General features: G+C 35.5%; 1 protein-coding gene across 1 annotated transcript in view; it reads right to left on the reverse strand.

The window, feature by feature from the left end:
• NF1 (neurofibromin 1) overlaps positions 1-25,302 on the reverse strand; it is a 260,661-nt gene that overhangs the window by 158,306 nt on the left and 77,053 nt on the right. Inside the window, exons 9-14 of the mRNA XM_040641026.1 lie at positions 21,221-21,394; positions 20,619-20,741; positions 20,301-20,375; positions 14,890-15,021; positions 8,353-8,487; positions 4,510-4,623 (exon numbers count right to left, since the gene is read on the reverse strand). Coding sequence (XP_040496960.1) covers positions 4,510-4,623; positions 8,353-8,487; positions 14,890-15,021; positions 20,301-20,375; positions 20,619-20,741; positions 21,221-21,394 — 753 coding nt within the window. The remainder of the gene's footprint in view (positions 1-4,509; positions 4,624-8,352; positions 8,488-14,889; positions 15,022-20,300; positions 20,376-20,618; positions 20,742-21,220; positions 21,395-25,302) is intronic.

Raw genomic sequence — 25,302 nt, forward strand, 5'->3', positions numbered from 1 at the left:
TCAAAGAACTCAATGGAACAAAAAATTAATCCCTAAGTAAGGAGAGCTCGCCAAAATTAATACACACAACAGTACTTTACTTCAAAGCCAAAAGACAAAGTAGAAGTTATCTTGTTCACCACAAATTCTTTTGTAACAGAAAAGATCAATTATTTCCAAAAACAAGAGAGAGAAGGGAGCAAAACAGGCTTTGCATTTCATAGCAGATTATTCATTCTAAAATATTCCAATTGACAAGAGAATTGAAATTGGAATTTGGTTTACAGAACATTAACAGGAATTAAATAATTTACTTAAAATATACAACTAACATACAAAAACACTATTATTAAATAAATTTAAACCACCAAAGTATAAAATGCAAAACTAGACTCTTCCTTGAGACCTGCCCCCTCCTACGTCCAATTCCACAAAGCTGTCCCCAGAGGGACACCAATGAGCTGTGCATATTCTTCTCAGTCCCTGGTCAGTATATTTGGTGAGTCTTTACTCCCCTTTAAAGCCTTTTATTAAAACGCCAGTAAAATGCTGTTTGGAACAAATAATGAGAACTAATTTCTTCTTCTCTTAAAAGTAAATCAAATGTATAAGCTGCTAATATTTGTGTTGATAATCTGCCTTATATTAGGAAAAGATATATAAATGTCTAACCTTAGACCTCTTTATAATTCTAAAACTTATAAATGATATAAACACCAGACCTATATTATCTTATTTCACTTTTATTGTAATTAATTTTAGATACATAATGAAAACTTAAATTCACCATGAGAATCTTCAAAAATTATATAGTTTGTAGCTCTCATACCAAGGAGAAAACAAGACAAATTTATATTCAATTGTCACTATTGTGTACAAACAGTACAATTTACTGACACTTTTAAGTGGCAAATTCTCTCTTTATAGTTTTGTTTGAAGAAACTCTTTTTTAACATAATGAAAGGCAATGTATTAGCCTTTTCCCTGCCTTAAAATGATTGCTTTCCTTGTTATGTTGCCTTCCATTTTATTTTCCACATATAATTTAACAAAGCTGTAAACATAATACATTCATTTGACATTTCATTAACATTCTTCCATATTGCCATGTGATCTGCATGTTTTAATGGATGTTTAATAATTCACCAAGTTGAAACATCATTCTGTCATTGAATAGTAACCTGTTCTCTTACTAGTGAATATTTTAAATTCTCTAATAGTCTCTCATTATAAATCAGAGCAATAAGCATATATACGTGTGTGTATGTGTGTGTGTGTGTGTACCTTTCCCTTTTGAACTGTATTCACAGGATGAAAAAAAGTTACAGAAATGGAATTATTTGAACAAAAAAAATGAGTAGTTGCCCAACTTCTGCCAAATACTGTCAAAGAGCCTTCCAAAAAGAATGCGAGGAGTATACTAATTTATAGGTCCAACAGTAATGTACACAAATATAAGTAATGAGTGAAACAATGAATGCTAAAACGTTTTTGGTAAAATGAAACATATAGTACAAACAATAAAGTAGCATATCTTCTAGGTATATAGCTCAAAGAATATTTACAAATGTACATACTCCAGGTAACCATTACCCAGATCAACACTGTCGTGCCTAGAAGCCCTTTTCATATTCCCTTTAATCATTAGTGCTTGACAAAGGTGGCCACTGAACTGACTTCTACTGCCATAGATCAGTAGTGCCCATTTGTTATTTACATAAAGGGAATCATACAGTATGCTCTCTTTTGTTTGGCTGTTCTCACTGAACATTACGTTTGTGATACTGATCCATCCACGCTCTGCATTTAGCAGTAGTAGCTCATTCTTTTTTCACTGTTGTAATCAATGGAATGAATATAACCAAAATTATCTATTACTGTTGATACACTTGAGTTGTTTTCAGTCTTTTTTGGGGGGGAGGGAGGGATGAGTGCTGTTACAAATTATACTGCTATTAATATACAGTAATGGTATATTACTGTAAACATGTATATGCATTTCTATTGGACACATACCTAAGAATAGAATTGCTAGGTCATACGTTTACTTTGTAGATACTGCAAAGCAATTTTTAACAGCGGTTGTACTAATTTACATTCTTACTAGCAGAGTATGAATGAAAACATGATGTAATCATTCGATATTTCATAAAACTTTTTATTACTGATTTCCAGCTTAATTACACTGTAGTCACAAAAAAATTCTGAATGCTTTCAATCCTTTAGGATTTGTTGAGACTTACCTCATGCTCAGGATACACTGAATGTTCCATGTGTACTTGAAAAGAGTGTATTTATTGAGTGCAGTGTATGCCAAATAGCTCATATCTGATAACTATGTTGTTCGAATCTTCTATCCTTACTTTCTTTTTTTTGGCTTGTTTATTTCTATCAGACTTTGAGAAAAGTATGCTCAAGTATGCCACTAAAACTGGAATTGTCTCTCTCTACTTTTACTTCATATGTTTTTATCTATTTTGAAGCTTTGTTTTTTAAGTTCATATAGAGTTTTATTTTCTCAGTAGACTGGACACCTTTGTGATAATGAGATGTCCCGTTTTCTCTCCCGTAATGCTTCCTGCTCTAAACTCTGTATTTGTGTATTACCCCAGCTTTCTTGAGTTCATGTTTGTGTGGCATATTTTCCTATCCCTGAAATATCGACCCCACGGTGTCTTTATATTTAAGCTGTGTCTCTTATAAAGACCACATAGTAAGACTTTTGCACTCTTCGGTGTTCAGCTAGGAGAAATGAAAGCGTATGTGTGGACATATGTACAACTTTGTACATACATGCTCCTAGAAGTTTTATCTGTAATAGCCAAAAACTAGAAACAACACAAATACCCATCAACAAGAAAATGGATAAACAAATTGTGCTATGGCCACAAGATGGAACACTATACAGCGTCACACATGCAGTAATGTAGATGAGTTATTGGTAAGTATGCGGAGTTAAACAAGACAGAAAAAAAAAAGTATACTTTATGACTCCACTTATATAAAATGCAAGTTCACCTGCAATAACAGAAAGCAGATCAATGGCTGCAAGGGAAGCAGGGGAGCAGACAGGGCAGCAAGAAGACAGGAAGGAAGGGAACACAAAGGAGCAGGAGACAACTTTCGACAGTGATGGACATGTTCACCCAACTGGCCACTAACAGGTGAATAAACTGTGCTTTAATCATCAAACAGAATACTTATCAACAATTTAAAAAAAAGGAGCTAACACATTAACATCGTGGATGAATCTCAAAACCTTGTGAGTGAAAGAGGTCAGACAAAAAGAAATACACAGTCTAAGATTTCATTCATATGAACTTCCAGAACTGGCAAAACTAATCTATAATAGAAATCAGACCAGTGGTATTTGGGACAGGGAGTGGGGGCATAAGACACAGGAGAACTTCCCAAGGTAACTAGAAATATTCTAAATCTTCTATGATTTCTATTATATGTAAATTATACCTCAATAAAATTGACTTGAATTTTATAACACTATATTTATAAAACTTCATAAAACTATATTTAGCAATCAATATAAAGAATTTTTTTAAGTCAACTGTATTCACACGCACTAGGACGGCTGTAATCCAACAGACAGACAATAACAAGTGTGGCAAGAAGGGAGGAACAGAACCCGTATACGCTGCTGGCGGGAAAAGAAAAGGATACAGTCACTTTGGAAAATAGTTTGGTCATTCAAAAAGTTAAACAGTTACCGTAAGACCCACCAATTCAGATTCACACAAAAAATTTATACAAATTTTCATAGCAGTATTATTCATAATAGGCAAAAATAGAAACAATACTAAATGTCCATCAACAGATGAATAAACAAAATGTCATATATGCATGCACTAGAATATTATTCGGCAATAAAAAACAATGAAGTATTGTTACGTGCTACAATACGGATGAACTTTGAAAACATTATGTTAAATGAAAGAAGCCAGAAACAAAAAGCCACATATTTTATGATTCTATTTCTGTGAAATGGCTAGAATAAGCCCGTCTATAAAGACAGAAAACAGATCAGTGGTCGCCAGTGGCTGGGGTGACCGGGAATGCAGAATGGCAGGGTCTCATTCTGGGGTGACAAAATGTCTCAGGGTTAGACAGTGATGAGGCTGCACGACCTTGTGAATATACTGAAAAAACCCTGAACTGTGCGTTTAAAAGAGTAAACTTCATGGTAGGTGAATTAGATCCCCATTTAAAATTCAACATATATTTTTAAAACTCCAAAAAGTCAACTGCAATCAGAAAAATTTGAGGTTTTGTATTAAATATAAAAATTTGCATGATGTTTTTCTGCTACATGAGATATAAAGCAAGTAAACCCCTTCTTTCTCCATTGAGTTCATAAAACAGCATACAGACACAAACATACCATTTCTAGAAATGCCACCTCTGACAGATGTCCAGAAATGACATCTATCACTCATAGAAAGCACACACGAAAGAAGCATGAAGAATGTACATAGTTACAACCTTTCCTTCCAGAGCCTAGAATTCATCTCCCCTCACCTCCATTGCTTCCTGAGCAATCTCTGGCATGTGTGACTGAGGGACCAGCTGGACGAGCCCTGTTATTAACTCCGCTGTACTGCCTTGGGTTTCAGGCCCCTGTTTTCTTGGATTCTGCAAAGAAAAAAGCAAGTTCAATTTAAAAAACTGTATCTATCACCTGACAGGAGCTAGAGAGAAAAGAGAATGGAGAATGCCTGCTGATGGGCACACTAGGCTTCTTTTTAGGGTGATGAAAATATTCTAGAATTAGATAATGGTGACACTGCACAATCTTGTGAATATACTGAAGACCAGTGCATAGTACACTTTAGAACAGTGAATGGTACGGTATGTAAATCATAACTCAATAAAATACAATAATTGTGGAATGTTTTTAAAAGTCAAAACTGCTTTTGTTAAAGATTTCCTTGAATCTACATCTATAGTGTTCCTTCATGTGAATGATGTCCAGAGGAAATCTTAGTGAAAATTAAACAAAAGCTAGGGATTAATTTCTTAATTAGAAAATTATATCAATATAAGGAGTAGGTAATTTTTTTCCCACTAACACTATGCTGGCTAAATAATACACCTCTGGTTTGGAACTGATCAAAGGCAAAGACCATGTACTGCACAACCACCCTGTGCAGCCCTCTCGTCTAGCACGAAGCACCTGCCCCAAGCCATCCCAGGCTGGAATCCACACTGCCACATGCCTGTACTTCAGTCTTTTTCATTGTGGAAAAACTCTGTGTACTAAGCAAAGCGAATCAGCGGCGTATATAAATGCAAATGTCACCTAAAGAGACTAAAGTGCTTCCTGTAGCTTGGAAGCATCTATTTACATTTCAAGAATATGTGTACAGTTCTTTTTTTTTTTTTTTTTAAGATTTATTTATTTATTGGGGTGGGGGCGGCAAAGGGGCAGGGAGAGAGAGAATCTCAAGCAGACTCCCTGCTGAGCGCAGAGCCTGATGCGGGCCAGGGTTCGATCTCACGACCCCAAGATCACGACCTGAGCCAAAATCAAGAGTCAGACACTCAACCAACTAAGACACCCAGGCACCCCTATACGGTTCACTTAAGTGAGCCCAATGCAACTTGTGCCCCTATTTTATTTTGCTGTGGATTCTTTTCCATTACAATGATTAAGGTAAACCCTCATCCCAAGATATCCATAATTCAAAACTATTAGTCTACTTCATAAAATTTAGATTCATTCACAAATAACTCAATAATATTTACTGGATACCAAAGACATGGCAAGTTAAAAAGTGTGTTTCCTAGGGGCGCCTGAGTGGCTCAGTCGTTAAGAGTCTGCCTTTGGCTCAGGGCGTGATCCCGGCGTTCTGGGTTCGAGCCCCACATCAGGCTCCCCCGCTAGGAGCCTGCTTCTTCCTCTCCCACTCCCCCTGCTTGTGTTCCCTCTCTCTCTGGCTGTCTCTATCTCTGTCAAATAAATAAATAAAATCTTTAAAAAAAAAAAAAGTGTGTTTCCTACCCTCTTGGAACATGTAGTCTGGTGGGAAACACAGACATCAATAAAATCACCAGACCAACAACTGTAAAACTGCAAATGAGAGCAGAATTGCAAAGGTAGGTGCTCCTAGGAGCCCCTCATTAGAGAAATGTGGCAAAGTCAGGGAGGCTCCCTCAGGGTAGTGAGAGCAGCTCCAAATGAGCCAGAATTATGTACAGAAAGAGGAAAGGGAAGCATATCATAAGCCAAAGGAACTGCAAGAGAAGGTAGGAAGGAATGGGAGAAGTAAGATGGAATGAAGACAGATCATCATGACTACAGTAAAAAAGAGAGAGAAAAATAGGATGCTAGATGTGGCAGAAGTGGGAGGTGGGAGTCAGACTTCACATGCCCCTGTAGGTCTATTTGGAGTTAGGTCTTTATTCCAAGAGCAATTTCAACTAAAAGATTCTAAGCTGGGCAAGAGGCATGATAAGATTTGCTTTTTAAAGACATCACCATAACTTTAGCTTCAGTGTAAAGAAATGTTTACAGGGAGGTAGAAGAGGGTACAAGCTGGGCCGTGGGGAGGCCTGACAGAATGAGAGGAGTACGCATTAGGGCAGAGATGGTAGGGATGGTAGACAATAAAACCACATGACCTTAAAAATACCATGACTGACATCATTTCATAGCTATTCCTACATTTCTCCTATTTACTACGATTTACAATTCTTCACGTAAATAGGAAATAATTATTTACAGTGAATCACTATTCTAACTTACCTTTGGCTATGCTGAGAAAAGTTGCTTCACCACTAGATGGCAGCAAAGAAAATAATTTCAATATTAAATGACTTCTGGCTAAATTTCAACCTTGGAAAATAGCAAGTTTTGTTTAAATTCTTGTTCTTTGACTAATGAAATCCTTAACACTGAAGGCACCAGTGGCTCTGGCGCATTCTTTACCCTGACGTATAGCCCTGCAGAGCGCTGTGAATATATTACATGAAATGCATGATGAAATCCCACTGAAAATAACTTGTGCTACAAACAAAGACGTGAGGAGAAAGGGGATTTGGTTACTTTCATAGTCTCACTGAGAAGACTTTATGGAATCTTCCGTGCCAGATTCGAACGACTTATTGTATGAAACTCCCACATTTGGATGGGCTTCTTTAAAGAATTCACAATATCACAGGCCTTCCTTTGGCATTACTAATCCCTATAGGACTTGTGTGTGTCCTCTCTCTCCTCTCTTACAGAAAAAATACTCATGTACACGTTTTTTAAAATTCAAGGGGTTCACAGAACTCTTGAAAATATGGACATCAAGTTATGAACCCCTATATATAGTAATCTGAAAGCACATTATCAGCACTTACAAAACCTATTGCTAAACAAAGCAGTAAGAAATTTTTTTGGACGCTGCTCTCCAGGGACTGAAGAAATTTCAACAAAGGTTAAACAACCCTATGACCTTCACAACACAAAACTGTCATATTTAGGGTGTTAATAACATTACAATGGGGTATTAATGACATAATAAATTAATGTCAACTGTCTCTTATTAATAGTAAGAACAGTTAACATTTATTTGGTGCTTATTATGCGTTTATTAAACATTGTTCCTAAAAGCACGAATGTGTACTATCTCAAGCTTTTTAGCAATCTCTCTGAGACAGGTACTCCTCTCATCACTAAGAGAAAAGGAAGACACAGAGAGGTTAAGTCACCCAAATCATATCGCTGATCTGTCTCCGGAGCCCATGCTTTTAATCACTCCGTATAACCAGCACTCATTTACATCGGGTAGTCCCTAACTACTTTGTGTGCCACAGTGTTACTCTCGGGAATCAAATACTCTCTGAAGCTACAAAGGCCGAGGTATGACAATAAGTGCTAACCACACACATCTGCACCCCCTGCTCCTTCCAATACAGTATCTGCAGGCAAAGTCAGTGATAATAGGGTGATGACAGAAGAAAGGGAAATAAAAAAGCCAAATGGTCTGGCAAGTGCAACCAGAGATTTAAAAACCAACTGTGAACATGAGAAAGGACTTGGATTTACGTTTGCTTCATTACCTCCACCCCCACCCCAGGATAATGTCTAAATAATATCAACCTGGTAACAAAGCAAAGAAAGACGATCTTACAAAAATATGTTAGTTTATGATAGGGAAAGTTTAGAAGAAAGGTAAGAAATCTAATTATAGTAGTATTAGAGAAATGCAACTTCTCTGTAAGTTAGTTTTCTTAAAGATGTCTTAGGTTTCAAGCACCATCAGAAAGGATCAGGAGTGTTCTTTAGCTAATAATCATCTCCAAGATCTTGGCATTTCACTTAAACCAAATTAAGTTAGTGCAGTAATTTCAAGGCCTTTTATAAAAAATACTTACACAAAGCAAGAGCTTTGGATCTGCATGAATTAGTTTCACCATGGACAAGAGAAGATACTTATAGCTTCTTGTCTCCAGGTCTGTAGGTTTTTCTTTAAATTTAAGGCTTGTTACTTTTTCTTTAAATGTAAGACTCTAAAAATAAAAACAAAAACAAAAACATGTCATCACCTTGTAAAAAATCAAACATCAAATTCAAGACAATAGCTATCTAACTTTTAAAAATGAATCCATTACAAAAAAGCTTTGAAAAAACAAGATATTTTATACCACCATATGTGTGGTATGAGTAGAAGCATCCAAAGGTAAGTATAAGGTTAATATTACTAAGCTTAAAAAACAAACACAAACTATTTTTGCAACATTTATATTATTCTTATATATAATGTATCTAATAAAGTTTAAGTGACAATCTATTAAAAGTACGAAACACTTTAATATCAAGTTGACTCCAAAGTAAAAGAACAATTTTCCAAACGTGGAAACCATTAGGGATAAAATATTTAGTCTGTAGCTCTCACAATACATACACTAAACTACTCATTTAACAAACATTTATCCCACACAAATATACACAAATATTTCATAGGATCTACATTAATTTTAATAAGATGCATTGTTAATGTACCACAAGAAATGAAAAACCACCATCAACTCTTAAGACACGAGGCAAATAAGATGCAGTCCCAATTTCAGAGATGTTAAAAACTAAAAATAAGTGTTTCTTAGACTTGATGAAATATGTTATAATGGCAATCTCTGTAATTCAATAATTTAATTGTAAGTTTTGCTTTTTCCTTCAATGGCATTCCACCTCTCTCAAGTTATAGAATGCATGTATTTTGCCTGAAGCACATTAGTAAAACGGAGAAAGAACTCTTCGACAAAGACCAGTCATGAAAAATGTGCTTCAGTTACAGAGATGCTATGGTAGATGCTGTGCTGATACCATAATTACGAATGTTATTCAACCAAAAATGCAATAATTACCTTCTGGACACAAAACCACCTCTTTCTATTGTTATAAATCATTTTCCCCCTCCCTTTAAAAGGGCATAAAAATATCAAGTTCTGACACATATGCCTTTATTAATGTTTTCAGTTTTAGGTGTACAACATAGTGATTTAATATTTATATACATTCCAAAATGGTCACCACCATAAGTCTAGTTACCATTTATCACCACACAAAGTGGTTATAACATTATTGATTATATTTCCTATGCTATGCATTACATCCCAAAGTCTTATTGTATAACTGGAAGAAAGTAGCACCTCTTAATCCCCTTCACCTGTTTCATTGATCTCCCAACCCCCGACTGCCTTCCCTTCTGGCAACCATCAGTTTGTTCTCTGTATCTATCAGTCTGTTTCTGTTTTGTTTTTTAGATTCCACATAAGTGAAATCATATGGTATTTGTCTTTCTCTGCCTGACTTATTTCACTTAGCATAATAACCCTGAGGTCCATCCATGTTGTTGCAAATGGCCAGATTCCATTCTTTTTTATGGCTAAGTAATATTCCAGTATGTATATAAACCACAACTTCTTGTTCTTTCGTCTGATGGACACTTAGATTGCTTCCATATCTTGCTATTGTAAATAATGTTGTAATGAACATAGGGGTGCTTGTCTTTTCAAATTAGTGTTGTTTTCTTCAGATAAATATCTAGGAGTGGAGTTGCTGGACTGGATAGTATCTCTATTTTTAATTTTTTGAAAAACCTCCATACTGTTTTCTGTAGTGTCTGCACCAATTTACATTCTGACCAACAATGCACGACGGTTCCCTTTTCTCCACATCTGCCAACACCTGTTATTTCTTGTTTTTGTTCTAATCATTCCAATTAGTGTGAGGTGATCTATCACTATGGTTTTGTTTGTACTTCCTTGATGTTTAGTGATGTCGAGCATGTGCCTGTTGGGTATCTGCACGGCTTCCTTGGAGAAATTGTATATACACAGATAAAGGCTCTCCAGCATCTATGTACCCATAACAAAAATGTCCAAGTAAATGGGCTCCTTCAAAGGTAAAAAGTGGAGATGTCTATCTGTAACACACAGCCACATCCTCAATGTTTAAGAGTAGTAAGTGCGTATGTTAGTATGCCCAAGAACGATGAAGGGTTTTGGTCCTCAAAGGGGAAAACAGCTATCTAACATACGCGTTAATGCTCAAGAACGGAACTACAGAAAAGAAACACAAAACTTACAAATACTGTTTGCTTTTATATTTATAATCCCGTTGCAAATATCTTACCAAATGTATGTAATAAATTCTGCTTTTACTGTTTGCTCCCATTAAATTCTGTACTTTTTTCATTCCCGATCATGGTAACACCTTAGATCAAAGTGATCAACTCTCACTAAACAAATCTATTTACTAAGTCGTAGCTTAGTGTGACTGCTCCTCCCTGATGCAACCACTGCACAGGAACACAGGTTAGAGGACAACCAACAGACACAACGGTTATCTCTTACTCAGTAAGCATTTCCAAAAAGTTAATAGTTCAATTATGTCATCTCTTAATCTCAGGTATCAGCATATAAATTTTATTCCAGCACTGCTGCCTAATACAGAGTAAGGACTTGAAAGGTTAAATAAAGTTTTCATTTCAAATATCTTTTAATTAATGACCATTAGGGGGTTATATAAAATCAGGAACAACACACTAAAGAAGAAATATATTTCTTAACTAGAAATGCAAGAAAAATAATCCATTCATTAATTTACTGATTGGCCTTCCATACTACAGATATTAGTAAGAATCCAAGCTGGTATATGCTCTTTGGCCAAAGAAGAGAAGCGTCATGCCCAGGAATAAATTCATTAATCAGAATATTTAAGCTGCCTATTAAGGGCCTAAACTATTTGTTAACTTGTTTAAGACTAAGACTGAATTACAGGCATGTAAGAGCATTTGCTGAGCCAGGATCTCCTTAAGAAGCAAAAATTACACGTATTTGTGAAAATGCATACCTCTATTATTAATCAGCTACCTTAGTTTTAAAACAGTAAAGGTGCTAAAAAAGTATTTCAAATTTTTAAAAATACTGCAAAAGTACAAAATGGAGAAGCTATGGCTCAATGTTCATATGGAAAGACTAAAATGTTTAAATGCCAAAGAGCTCAATCCAAGATAATAACGTAATCTTAAACTCTATTAGTAGAAACACGTATGCAGGCACAGCAGGTTAATGGCGTTTTTCAGTTACACCACATCTGGAACACTAAAATCAGATCCTAATACGTCATTTTAATTGAAAAATAAAAAGTGTTAGGTTGAATTCTTTCCAAAAGAGAAGCAAATCAGAGGAGGGTTTTAAAAGCAAATCAAGAAAAAAATTGATTCACTCATTCAACAAATATGTACTAAATGCCTACTACGCGCCAGATACTATTTTAGGGGCCAGGAACCCCGTGGGTGACAAGCCAGACAGAGCTCCTGCTTTGATCAAGCTAATGCACTAGTGAGGGAAGACAGCTGAAGAACTGGACAGACACTGAAATGAATGTCAACTATTCACTAATCATGTGACTATTTGTCACTCATTAAGCATTATTTGTGCAGATCAAACAGTACACACACACACCCCACAAGCTTTTAAAGAAGCTGAAATAATAAAATCCCTCCCAAGGCTAAAATCATATAAAAATAAAAAGAAACCTCAGGACTACAGGGTAACTTCATTGAAATATCTGCAGTGCTGTCTTAATGGAAGAATCAGAAGTGTTCTACGGAGCTTAAGAAAAAGAGAGGATCAATGATGAATGGGAGTGATAGGGAGATGAGTCCATCTTGGTTAAAGAAAAACCTTCAAATTGCTTTCCTACAAGAAATACATCCACCCCATATTATAAAGCCTTCTTACAGATTGAACTCCGTGACCGCTACTTCTGCAGTAAGACAAAGGCTCCAGTTTATCAGAGACACGAACCATTTGAGTCAATGCAAATGAGGACAACCCGCTGAACATGTCATGTAATACAGTGGTTCTCAATTGGGGGCAGTTGGCTCCCAGGGCAAAGTGGAAACACCTGGAGACGTTTCTGGACTGGCAGGACTGGTACTACTGGCATGTAGTGGGTAGAGGCTAGAAATGCTGTAAAGCATCCTACAACATATAAGATAGTCCCCTACAACAGTCCCCTATAACATTCCAAAATATCAATAGTGCCAAGGTTGAGAAACCCTGATGTCACATATTTAAACCATGTATTATGAATTTCTGTGTTTCCAGACTTGACGGCCACCTGTAGTGAGCTCTTTATTAGAAGTTTTCAAGCAAAAGCTGCAAGACTGACATCTTTGTGAGAAAGTTCCTGTCTGCTTAGTTCGTCATGCTTCCCTGGTGTTAACATTACGCCTGGCAGCTTGTGGGAGAGCTCAATATTTCCACATTTGTTGTCTGACTGTTCACTCACCAGGTTTAAGAGGGGTAAGATTCACCTTAAGGACCATCTAACTGGATGGACGGATAACATTTTATTATTCTAAAAAATTATTTCATATTAAATCTGTTAATTAATTTTTCTGGTAAGAAGATCAGCCAGAAAGCTCTCCTTCAGCCACTATGTACAATTATATACATATGTGTGTGTATGTGTGCGTATATATATGTATACATATACATACAAAATTTCACACATATATACATACATAAATATAAACAGCTTAAGAATGATTTTGCAAATCAAATATATACTGAGGCTTTCAGAGAATAATAGCAAATAAAAACTAAATTCTTATCATGGGTGTCCTTGGACCAAAAGAAGTCTAGTTATGGCTTTTATGAAATAACTTTCAGTAATACAATATGTTGCTTCTAGAAGTAGTTAATACGTACAGCTAAGAAGTACAATAACTTCTAAATGTAGGGAACATTTTCAGACTACCAATCAAATTTGTCTCTATTCAAAAGAATAATTTAGTTTTATTTTCTTTCGGTTCTCATGCACAGAAAATTAAATTGCAGACGGCTGGTAAACTGGATATTGAAATTAAAGTAAATATTGACTTCCTACCAATTTTTATTATTGGAGGCCATTCATTTTCTACCAGAAGAAGTAGAAAACTTAAAAAGTCAAATAAAGTTCTAATTCCCTAGAAGATATTTAAAATGAATAATTTTTAAACAATTTATTTTGTCATTTTCCAAAACAACTTTTGAAATGTCTAGTTAAATGACATTTAAGTAACTATTACTTATGTTTACCTCCAATTAACTTAGATTGAAATTTTCAATTTTCTAAAAAATTAAGTACTTGGTATCACAAAAAGTCAACTAAAAATAACTCCGCATTTTATTTATTTTACTTAAGAAAACATAATTGCCATGCTCTTTGGCTCTAACTTTTTAGACTAAATAATTCCAAAATATATGGCATAGCAAACTTCTCTATTTGAACATCTGAGAGAAATAATCCTCAGGAACAATTACTGATGACTGGATAAGAGTGAACTACACCTGTATTAAACCGAAATATTTTATTGACTAAGGGAACTTGGGAAAAGAGAAGCATGCTAGGGAGGAAGCTATTTAAATTCTAAGTGTGGAGTGGCTCATTTACTAGATAAAACCAATAGGTAAAAACATGCTACATTTTCATCTGAAATGACAGGATGTGACTATTACAGTAACTATACACAGAAAAGTCAAAGAAACCAAGGACTTTTCTGAGGTAGTTACAATGGGTCATACTTACAGCCACAGAAGCCCACTGCCATGCAAAACAGTGACTGGTTGGCATCTGACCATGTGAGCGACAGCAGCCAATAAGAACAGAAAATAAGAAGCAGAAGACAAAGCACCACCAGTCAATGTCAAGAGTTGCCATGTGTAATACTCTTGCTATACATAAATACCCAGAAATGACTTCTACGATCTCTGTCTGTTTAAACTGGTTCCGTATGAGTTTTAAAATTCCATTTAAGAATATTTATGTTAGAATACCTCATTTAAAAACACTCCTTTTACTAAGTTTAAACAAACTTCAATATCAAAGTGTCTATCATTTTTAAACACAAAAAGCATATTTGCTGAAACATGAAATATTTTTATTTTAAATAAAAATGTTTAATTTTATTTCTAATTTCCTATGTGCAATGTTCAGGATCCAATGGGCAAAAACCGTGCATTAGTAGAAACATTCACTCTAACCCAGGATTTAGGCTTCCCTTACTCATCCCCAACGATGAGGAACAAACCAAAATATTTTGATTCATTAGGAAAAGTTACAGGAAAAAGAAAGTAAAAAAGACAAGAAAGAAAGAGAGAGAGAAAGAGAGAGAGAAATTAAAGATTTTAACAGCATTTTGTGAGAAAATTTCTCTGAGAAAAATAAGTTCAACCCACTGACATAGTGAAAAACAAATACCATTAACTAGCATTGCAACAACACTGCAGTACACAACATACCACACTTACAGAAAGGAGGGACTCATTTGATTTTCTAAGATAAAAAAGCAGGAATAGGATAAGGACACTGGAAAGCAGTAGGAGGAAGGTGGGATGCAAATTCGTGACGAATCTTACCGGTGCCATTCGTATGGCTGGGTGTGCTCCACAACCCTGCACGGCTTTATGAAGGGTTTCGCCAAACATGTTTCGAAGCTCAACTGAGTGACAATATACAGCATCAATCTTGGGCCACCAGTCCAACGCAGACTGGAGAAAAACAGGGACCATAAGAGAGGAAAAGTACAAATTTGCAGGAGTTATACACTCTGGTTAACACTGTTGCCTTATATTTTATCCTTCTGTGAAAAACTTCTAAGACCATGCAAACACACACCATGATTTCCAAAGTCTTCAAATAATCTCTTTAATTCAAATACTAACCCATACACTTATTTTAAAATATAATAATGAACATGAGACAAATTGCCACTTCATGTGTATGAGCATAAGCTAACTGATAAGCTAATGAATCTGAAAAACAGTCTTTAGAGAGCTAATTCTGTAGCCAATCTTTTTTTTTTAAGTCTAACATTTTATACATTTCAGAAACATAGGCATATATAGATAGTATATATTTTCCCATGTAAGAATGCTACTATCAAAGCTTTAAAAAAGATTAGTGGTTCAACACAATGTTGAAGGAATATGTGGCAAACCATCACTTATATGCCTACAAACAACAATGGTAAGTACAACACAAAATTAGTAAATGAGATAAAGCTATTAGTAAACCTATAATCTTAAATTGATATGCAATGATGGTACAATACACGAAAGGACTAATGATCACCACAAAGACAAACTGATCATAACTAAATAGATTTAAAGGTAATAATTTTATGTAAATATTTATCTATTTCAGTTTCACCTGTTTAAGCTTTGGTTCTAGTTTCTAGTGCCTATTTTATTTGAATGGTGCCTAATTTAACTTTAATTACTATGTTATGAAAATCACTAAAGCTATAAAGTCTGTCTATCGGTTAACACAAAAACGGATGCATTTTCACTCCATATGGAGAGCATACAAGGTATGGGACAACTCCAGACGTAGGCTTCCAGCTTAGACACTCCGCTCCACAGGAAGCACCTGAAAGAATGACTGAACTAGCACAGGAAGAGGACTTAAGAGCATCACACCCTATTCCCAGGTTCCTTCTCTCCAAAATGAAGCTAAGTTCTCAACCTCTAATTTCTTCACTCATAATTCTCAGAATATTCTAGGTAGCATCAAGTTACCTTAATCTAAAATTAGATTACAAACTCAAATTACCTGATAGTAAATTATGCAATCAACCTATAATACACAATTTGAATAGTAAACTCTATTTATAGGAAGGGACCGCAAAGCTGTGAGGGAAGAAATAATTCTCTTTTGACAGTATGGTTGTTTCTGCTATTCCCCCAACTCTTACTTTATTTAAGCTAATTCCTAACAAATTAACAAATCTTAGTTTGGTTACATAATGGACTCTTTAAACTTTGGTCAATTTAGTCATCTGATTTGCCCAAGCAATCAACACAGCTTGATTTCCATACATTTACTAATTTATACAGCTTGTATTAATCAGCCTAAAGAAACAAAGGCTGAATGATCACAAAATGCACTGAGATAAGGGTCCAACTCATTCTCCTGACCCCATATCTTGTCACAAACTAATAACTAAAGAAAGATGCATTTCAAATAACACCTATCCAAACTATTATGCTACATCAATAGTTACTGGAATCATATCATGGTACCAGATGCATCCTATAAAATAACATGATTTTAACTTAAGATTTAGTGATTTTCATAACTGCCATTTTTCAAAATATAAAAATTTATTCATTTTAATGTAAAAGTTAAAGATACACTTTCAAATAAAATATGCACTAAAAACTAGGCATCATGTAGTTGGCAAAAATTATAGTGTTTTAAGCAGTTACTAAATGTGTCCCTTCTGAAACTAGTCAACTAAAGTAGACGTTCCCTTTTTTTTCTCCTTGAAGTTTACTGCCAAACAAATGGCAATACTTTTACAAGTACATAGTATGAGCAAACTATGGCAATTCTTCAAGAGATTACTTAAATAAATTTTCAAGTGCCTTGGCGAGAACTTAACCAACCTCTCAGTAGGAAGAGATGTCATTCTCAGTATGTGAGCTATCTATAAGAAAACCACAACAAACGGCATAAGGAAAAAACCAGAACACTAAGTACTGAACAGCTACAGCATGTTCCGCTGATCACTAATTTTTCTGGGTCACCTATGTGTATTACTATTTCTTTAATTTCCCAATTATAACAACATACCTAATTTAACATAAAGGAAGCCAATGAAGATTAAGAACATAACACAGATCTTATAATTATAATTCATCTCTTAGAGCATGCCGTAATAAAAAAAGTGACAGTACCATGAATACCACTTTCAAAGCTGACAAAAGTCTATAGTATAATAAAATTCAAAGAGTGAACAGATTTTTAGATTTCTTAGGAAGAAACAGAATATTTTAGATCTAAACAGCATACTTATGAACAGAGTATGTTTCCCAGAAAGAAAACAAAACTGCAAACCACTATCAATTCTACATAACCCCTCAAAAACATATCAGTAAAACTTTTATCTTATTTGACAATGTGACAGTAAGAAACAAAATCTGTGAATTTGGCTGAAGAACCATGGAAGAAAAGAACTTATGAGGTGTATTGAACCAAGAATCAATGAAAAGGAAATCTTACACTAAGAATAAATTTAAGTTTAGGAGTCCAAATATCTAAGAAAAACTTCATGGGATTTCAAGACAAAGTATTTCCATAACTGTCTTCAGTGAGACTCTGTAATGGTCAATTCCATAAATGTGCATAGTTATTTTATGAATGGTCCTTTTCAGTCAGAAAGTACTTCAGATTCAATCTCTATTAGCCTCAAACCATAGGAAAGAAAAAAACCAACCCTAACAAGAAACAACTTCTCAAACATTCTATAATATGATAAAGTATCATCATCTAAAGTATACCTTTAAAAGATATGTTATAGACTCAAATGTATGCTTTTTGTCAAGCTATTCCTTAAAGGTTACTGATGCTGAGTATTTTAAAACTTAGCCAATATAAGTTTTTTTTTTTTTTAAATAGACTCCATATTGACGTGACCTCTGATACAGACACACTCCACCTTCACACATGCAGTACTCATCGGAGTACAGAAGGATGCACGACCACTTCACCATATACACTGAGGCATGCATGAAGTACCACTCCAGGCATGCTTTAAACCCACAAAGGAGCAGCTCAGCCACTTACAGCAGTGCCAAGTCCATGCTTGAAAGTGCTCTATATATTCAATTGTAGACAAAAATATTTCACAATTAAAGTAACTAGCCACAAAGTATCAAAAAAGTATACACTTGGGTTTATTAAATACAGGTTTTAAGCATTTATGTAAAACCACCCACTCTACTAAATGGAATGCTTTTAGTGTTATAAGTCAAAGGACAAAAATAATATTTCAATTCTGAATTACACATAAACCTGAGGGGGGAAATCATCTTTTTTTTTTTTTTTTTCCTTAAAATGGTCTTGAAAGTAAACATTGAGGACACAATGTCTTGGCTCACTACCCTGAAAAAAGTAAAGTAAGTTTTTAATACAAACATACCTTATCTGCAATCAGATTCATTAAGCTTTCCCTTTTGGGATAAATAACATTTAGCCTAAAATTTAACCCATGGATATTCAACTGAACAACGTATCATTCCCTCAAGGCATTTTAATTGTTCATAATGTCTGGGGGTGGGAGAAGGGAAGTGGCCCAAACAGCATTTAATGAAATGAGGGTCAGGGATACGCTAGGCGTCTCGCAATATACAAGGTAGTCCTGCACAACAAAGAACTGCCCTGCCCCAAATGCTACTAGCACCCCACTGAGAAAAGCTAAATGTGTCACTAAACAGATTTAGAGTTACTCTTCCCCTGCAGGAATGGATAAAAGAAAATAGGGGTGGCTGGGTGGCTCAGTCGGTTCGGCGTCCGACTCTTGATCTCAGCTAGGGTCATGATCTCAGGGTCATGAGATGGAGCCCCGTGTTAGGCTTTGTGCTGGGTACACAGCCTGCTTAAGATTCTCTCTTTCCCTCTGCCTCTGCTCCTCCCTCTCTAAAAAAGTAAAGAAAAGAAGAGAAGAGGAGCAGAAGAAAAAAGGCAGAATTTTACACATCCAAGGCAAATGAATGTGCGGAGGAATTTTTAACTCATTAGAGATACACTCTTAAAAATGGGGGGCGCCTGGGTAGCACAGTCGTTAAGCGTCTGCCTTCGGCTCAAGGCGTGATCCCGGCGTTATGGGATCGAGTCCCACATCAGGCTCCTCTGCTGGGAGCCTGCTTCTTCCTCTCCCACTCCCCCTGCTGTGTTCCCTCTCTCGCTGGCTGTCTCTCTGTCACATAAATAAATAAAATCTTTAAAAAAAAAAGAATGGAATTTGACTATAAAGAGGACAAATAATACCTAAGTAAGCCATGATTAAGGCCCTTTCTAAGGCAACCGTCTCAGGCCCCCTCCCTCTTTGGGAGCTTTGTACTATCACTCAATAAACTTTGCTTTGCTGCCCACCAATAAATAAATAAATAAAGCCCTTCTGAAGGGAGAAAAAGAAAAGGCTGACCAATTTTTACATAAATAGATAAAAGTAGAGCTCGAGAACCTTTAAAATATTATTGTTCGTAACCAGAAGAACAGAATTTGGCAGAATTTTTAAGATCAGGAGTCCAAATATCTAAGAAAAACTTCATGTGATTTCAAGACAAAGTATTTCCAAAACTGTCTTCAGTGAGACTCTGTAATGGTCATAAAACTTCATGGTCCAAATCTGATAAGGTTTCATTATCATTCTACCAATGTATTCACATCAGAGTCGAAGGTTTCACAAGTACCTTTTAATGAGCTCGCGTATTTTTATCTGATATGCTTTTGTATCATGTCAATACCTCTATTTAAGTGTGTTAATATTTATTTAAGGAAGACTAAAAAGTACAATCAAATATGATCTCACCATTTTTGAAATGTACCATACTGGCCTACAACATAAACAGTTACTACTTTTAACTTAAATGGTAAAGTGGCAAGTCAGAATGTATCAAATGCTGGGAAAAGGCTAGGAGTATTAAATTATGTTTAAAGAGTCTGGATGAAAATATTCAATCATATCCTCAGTGGCACTGTTCATAAGGGCTTTTGATGCAAATAAAATATTTTAGGTTTAATCTTTCCAAAGGATCCTCTTAACTCCACTTTTCTCAATAAAGTCCCTCAGGTCAAATTGAAAATGAAAAATACAATTGTATATCAGTTACTAGATATAATCACCTGTGAGAAATCTCCCTATACCATACATCTAAGTTCAAAACCTTTTAAAAACCAAAAATGTCTTTCTTAAAAAGAAATTAAAAAGTAAAGAAAGGAAGAAAAAAATTTTAAGTAATTTAGCAATACCTTTTGGACTTACATTGGTGATGATTCGATGGAGTGAATTTACCAGCACATAGTGAAATGTAGAAGGGGAATTCTGAGCCAGGCAGATCTACAAGGGAAAAGGAAAAAATTGGATATTATTTCTGTGAGAAAAATATTCAACACAAACGAGGATAAAAAGAAACAGAAAAAAGAAGTTTTTAAAAAACAGAAAAAATTCTTCAGGTCTTAAAATTAACATTAATATATAATATTGAGAAATACCAAGTCATCTTTCTAGTCCTTTCACATTCATAAAGAAAGGATCAACAGCATCAGTAAACATTAACTGGATGAACACCAATGCTCTCACCTTAAAATGTTGGTTGTTGTGAGGGCTTATACGAAAGCAAGAAACGAGGCAGTCAATCATTAGATCCACGTCTGCAGGCTGACTGCCTCTTGAGAATGGTTTACTTGGATTAAAAAGCAGGTTCTGTGAAAATCCCAAAAGAAAACAAAAGCCTTTAAACAATCATGCAGTATTTTTTTAAACTAGTATTTAATAATATCAACACAGCATCCACATACAGGGAAATAACATTCTGTTGCGAGAAGCAGCACAAAGCACTAACGCTGTGGTTCATCAGTCTGACAAAATTCTTACTATACCAGATATGGTTCCTTTCAGGCCCTAAATTCTACTACATTATTTTAAAACCAAGCCTGAATATTTATGATCACTTAAGTAAACCAGTTAATTCTGTGTTTTCATCATATTCTAAGCCAATTTAGTCTGAGTAACACAGAAACAACAAAAGCAGGCCTTATGAACTTACCATCCAAGACAATTCAGAACTTTAGGGTTAGCAATGATCTCTGACAATGATCTAAGCATTGTAATACTTGACTAGGAGTTTATTTTTCCTTTAAGTTTTCTTGAAGTTTGTAGTAAAGAAATAACAAGCATATTACCTTAAGATCAACCACCATGGACTGAACTAGTAGGAAAATGACAGAGTTATCTTCCCAATTGATGTAAGTACTTGCTTTACACAGTTTGACACAAGCAATTGCAGCACTTTCCGTCAGCTGCCTGCTTCCTCCGTGGCCAGCAAGTGCTTTTCGTAGACTGTCCAGAAACAACTTCTACAGAATTCAAATATGGAAAGGAGTTTCTAGTTAATAAATGAGCAATTTCTAACACTTCAGATCTAACAAAATAGCAGATGATCAGCCTCTAAAAATATTCTCAAACTACATAATTGATATTTCTGATTTTTAACTGCACAATTTACATGTTTCTCAAATCCAAAAAACTAGAATCCGTTCTTCACTTTCTGTGTTGAATTATTAAAGGAACTTAAGACACAGTGCTTCCCAAACAAGGTAGCTGACTTCTCAACCCTGAATTCAGCTGATTATATTCTCTTCCTAAATATTTCTAAATATTACACTGTCTTGGTTGTGGTCTATATCAAACCATTGATCCTTTTCTAAAACTCCAGGCTATATTCAACCTTTAGCCTTCCAATTAAGGACATACCCAAGGCTGTTCTACTGCTCTAAATAAATTCTGTTCCTCACAAAAAGTTATCCATTCCTGTGATCTCAAGCCCTCTTTGCAGCACAGTAACAAATTTCTCCTTCTGCTTTTCTCCTAAATGAAAATCTCACATCTCCATTTATATGTATTCTCAAATATAATGTGTCAAAAGCTAAACTGATCGAACAACAGCAGAATATATATTCTTCTCCAGTACACAAGAACAATATCGAGGACAGACAATATGTTAGGCTATAAAATATATCTTAATAAATTTAAAGAGACTGAAATCATACGAAATATTTTTCCTGGGGCACCTGGGTGGCTCAGTTGATTAAGAGTTGGCCTTCAGCTCAGGTCATGATCCCAGGGTGCTGGGATCGAGCCCCGCATCTACCTCCCTGCTCAGTAGGGAACCTGCTTCTCCCTCTCCTTCTGTAGCTACCCCTGCTTGTGCTCGCTCTCTCTCTCTGTCAAATAAATAAAATCTTAAAAAAGAAAGAAAGAAAGAAAGAAAGAAAGAAAGAAAGAAAGAAAGAAAGAAAGAAAGAAGAAATATTTCTCTTGATCACAATGAAACTAGAAATCAACAGCAGAAAGAAAACTGGAAAGTTCACAGACACATGAACACCAATGATCAAAGAAAAAAATCATAAAGAAAGTTAGAAAAGATATCAAAATAAATCAAAGTGAAAACACAACAACAAAAATGGCATGCAGTGGAAGCAATGCTAAGAGGAGAATTTGTAGCTGGAAACACTCACATTAAAAAGAAAGCTCTCAATTCAATAACCTAACTGTGTACCTTAAGGAACTAGAAAAAGAAGAACAAACTAAATCCAAAGCTAGCAGAAGGAAGGAAATAATAAAGATTAGAGCAAAGACAGAGAAGAGAAAAACAACAGGAAAAAATCAAAATCAAAAGCTGGTTCTTTGAATGGGCCAAGAAATGTGAGACCTTTTGCTAGATTAAGAAAGACAGACAGAAGACCCACATTACCATAAATCAGAGCTGAAAGTGAGAACATTACTATTTCTAAAGAAATAAAAGATTATAAAATAGCACTATGAAAAATTATATGCCAACATTGGATAATTTAGACAAAATGAGCACATTCCAAGAAATAGACAATCTACCAAAACTGATTCATTAAGAAAGAGAAAAGCTGAATTGACCTAGAACTAATAGGGAGATTAAATCAGTAATCAAAAAACCTCCCAACGAAGAAAAGCCCAGGACAGGTGTTTTCACTGGTGAATTCTACCACACATTTAAATAAGAATTAATACCGCCAATCTTTCTCAAACACTTCGAAAAATTTAAAGGAGAGGGAACACTTCCTAACTCATCTCACTAGGCCAGCATTACCTTAATGCTAAAGCCAAACAAAAACATGACAAGGAAACTAGAGACCAATATCCCTAAAAATACTGACGAAAAAATCCTCAAGAAGAACTAGCAAACCAAATTCAGCAGTTTATTAAAAGGATTATACACCATAACCAAATGGGTTTTTTTTTTTAATGATTTTTTATTATATTATGTTAGTCACCATACAGTACACCCCCGGTTTCCGATGTAAGGCTCGATGATTCATTAGTTGCGTATAACACCCAGTGCACCATGCAATACGTGCCCTCCTTATTACCCATCACCAGCCTATCCCATTCCCCCACCCCCCTCCCCTCTGAGGCCCTCAGTTTGTTTCTCAGAGTCCATAGTCTCTCATGTTTCGTTGCCCCTTCTGATTACCCCCCCTTTCTTTATCCCTTTCTTCCCCTACCGATCTTCCTAGTTCTTATGTTCCATAGATGAGAAAAATCATATGATAGTTGTCTTTCTCTGCTTGACTTATTTCACTTAGCATTATCTCCTCCAGTGCCGTCCATGTTGTAGCAAATGTTGAGAAGTCGTTCTTTCTGATAGCTGAGTAATATTCCATTGTATATATGGACCACATCTTCTTAATCCAGTCATCTGTTGAAGGGCATCTCGGCTCCTTCCACGATTTAGCTATTGTGGACAATGCTGCTATGAACATTGGGGTGCATATGGCCCTTCTCTTTACTACGTCTGTATCTTTGGGGTAAACACCCAGTAGTGCAATGGCTGGATCATAGGGTAGCTCAATTTTTAACTTTTTAAGGGACCTCCACACTGTTTTCCAGAGTGGCTGTACCAACTTGCATTCCCACCAGCAATGTAGGAGGGATCCCCTTTCTCCACATCCTCTTCAACAATTGTTGTTTCTTGCCTTGTCTATTTTTGCCATTCTAACTGCCGTAAGGTGGTATCTCAGTGTGGCATAACCAAATGAGTTTTATTTGTAGAGCGCAAAAAAGGTTCAACAACAAAAATTAATCAATATACCAAGTTAGTAGAATGAAGGAAAAAAACTCACATTATCCTTACAATTGATGCAGAAAAAACATTTGACAAAATTCAACACCCTCTCATGATAACAGCACTGGATAAGCTAGGAATAGAAGAAAATTTCCTCAACACAATAACAGCTATATATAAAAAACGATAGCTAACATCACGCTCACAACAGTGAAAGACTGAAAGCTTTTCTCCTAATAGGAACAAGATAAGGATGCTTAGTTTTGCCACTTCTTTTCAACATTATTAGGGGAAGTTCTAGGCAGAACATTAAGGAAGAGAAAAAGAAAATTTAAAAAATTAAAAGTCATTCAAATTGAAAAGGGAGAAATAAAATGGCCTCTGTTCTCCGATGATACAATCTTATTTCCAAACACCTTAAACACACACACACACACACACCTGTTAGAGCTAAAAAATTCAGCAAAGTTCTAGGATACAAAATCAACATATAAAAATCAGTTGCATTTCTAGACACTAGCAATGAACCATCTAAAAAGGAAAGTAGGAAAACAATTCTACTTATGATAGCATTAAAAAGAATAGAATAGTTGGGAATTAACAAAGGTGGTGAAAGCTTATCCAATGAAAACTCTGTTAGAAGAAATTAAAGACATAAATAAATGGAAACACGGGGCGCCTGGGTGGCACAGCGGTTGGGAGTCTGCCTTCGGCTCAGGGCGTGATCCCGGCGTTGTGGGATCGAGCCCCACGTCAGGCTCCTCCGCTATGAGCCTGCTTCTTCCTCTCCCACTCCCCCTGCTTGTGTTCCCTCTCTCGCTGGCTGTCTCTATCTCTGTCGAATAAATAAATAAAATCTTTAAAAAAAAAAATAAAATAAAAAAAAATAAAATAAAATAAATGGAAACACAACCCATGTTCATTGACTGGAAGACTTAAGACATTGTTAAAATGTCCATAGTACCCAAAACAATCTGCAGATTCAATGCAATCCCTATCAAAACCCCAACAGCACTTTTTGTAGAAATAGAAAAACCCATCCAGAAATTCATATGGTATCAAGTAAAGAGAAATTGCCAAAACAATCTTGAGAAAGAACAAAGTTGGAAGACTTATACTTCCTGATTTCAAAACTTACTACAAAGCTACAGTAATCAAAACAATGTG

Source organism: Ursus maritimus, unplaced genomic scaffold, assembly GCF_017311325.1.
Source record: "Ursus maritimus isolate PB19 unplaced genomic scaffold, ASM1731132v1 scaffold_24, whole genome shotgun sequence".
Classification (NCBI taxonomy): Eukaryota; Metazoa; Chordata; class Mammalia; order Carnivora; family Ursidae; genus Ursus; species Ursus maritimus.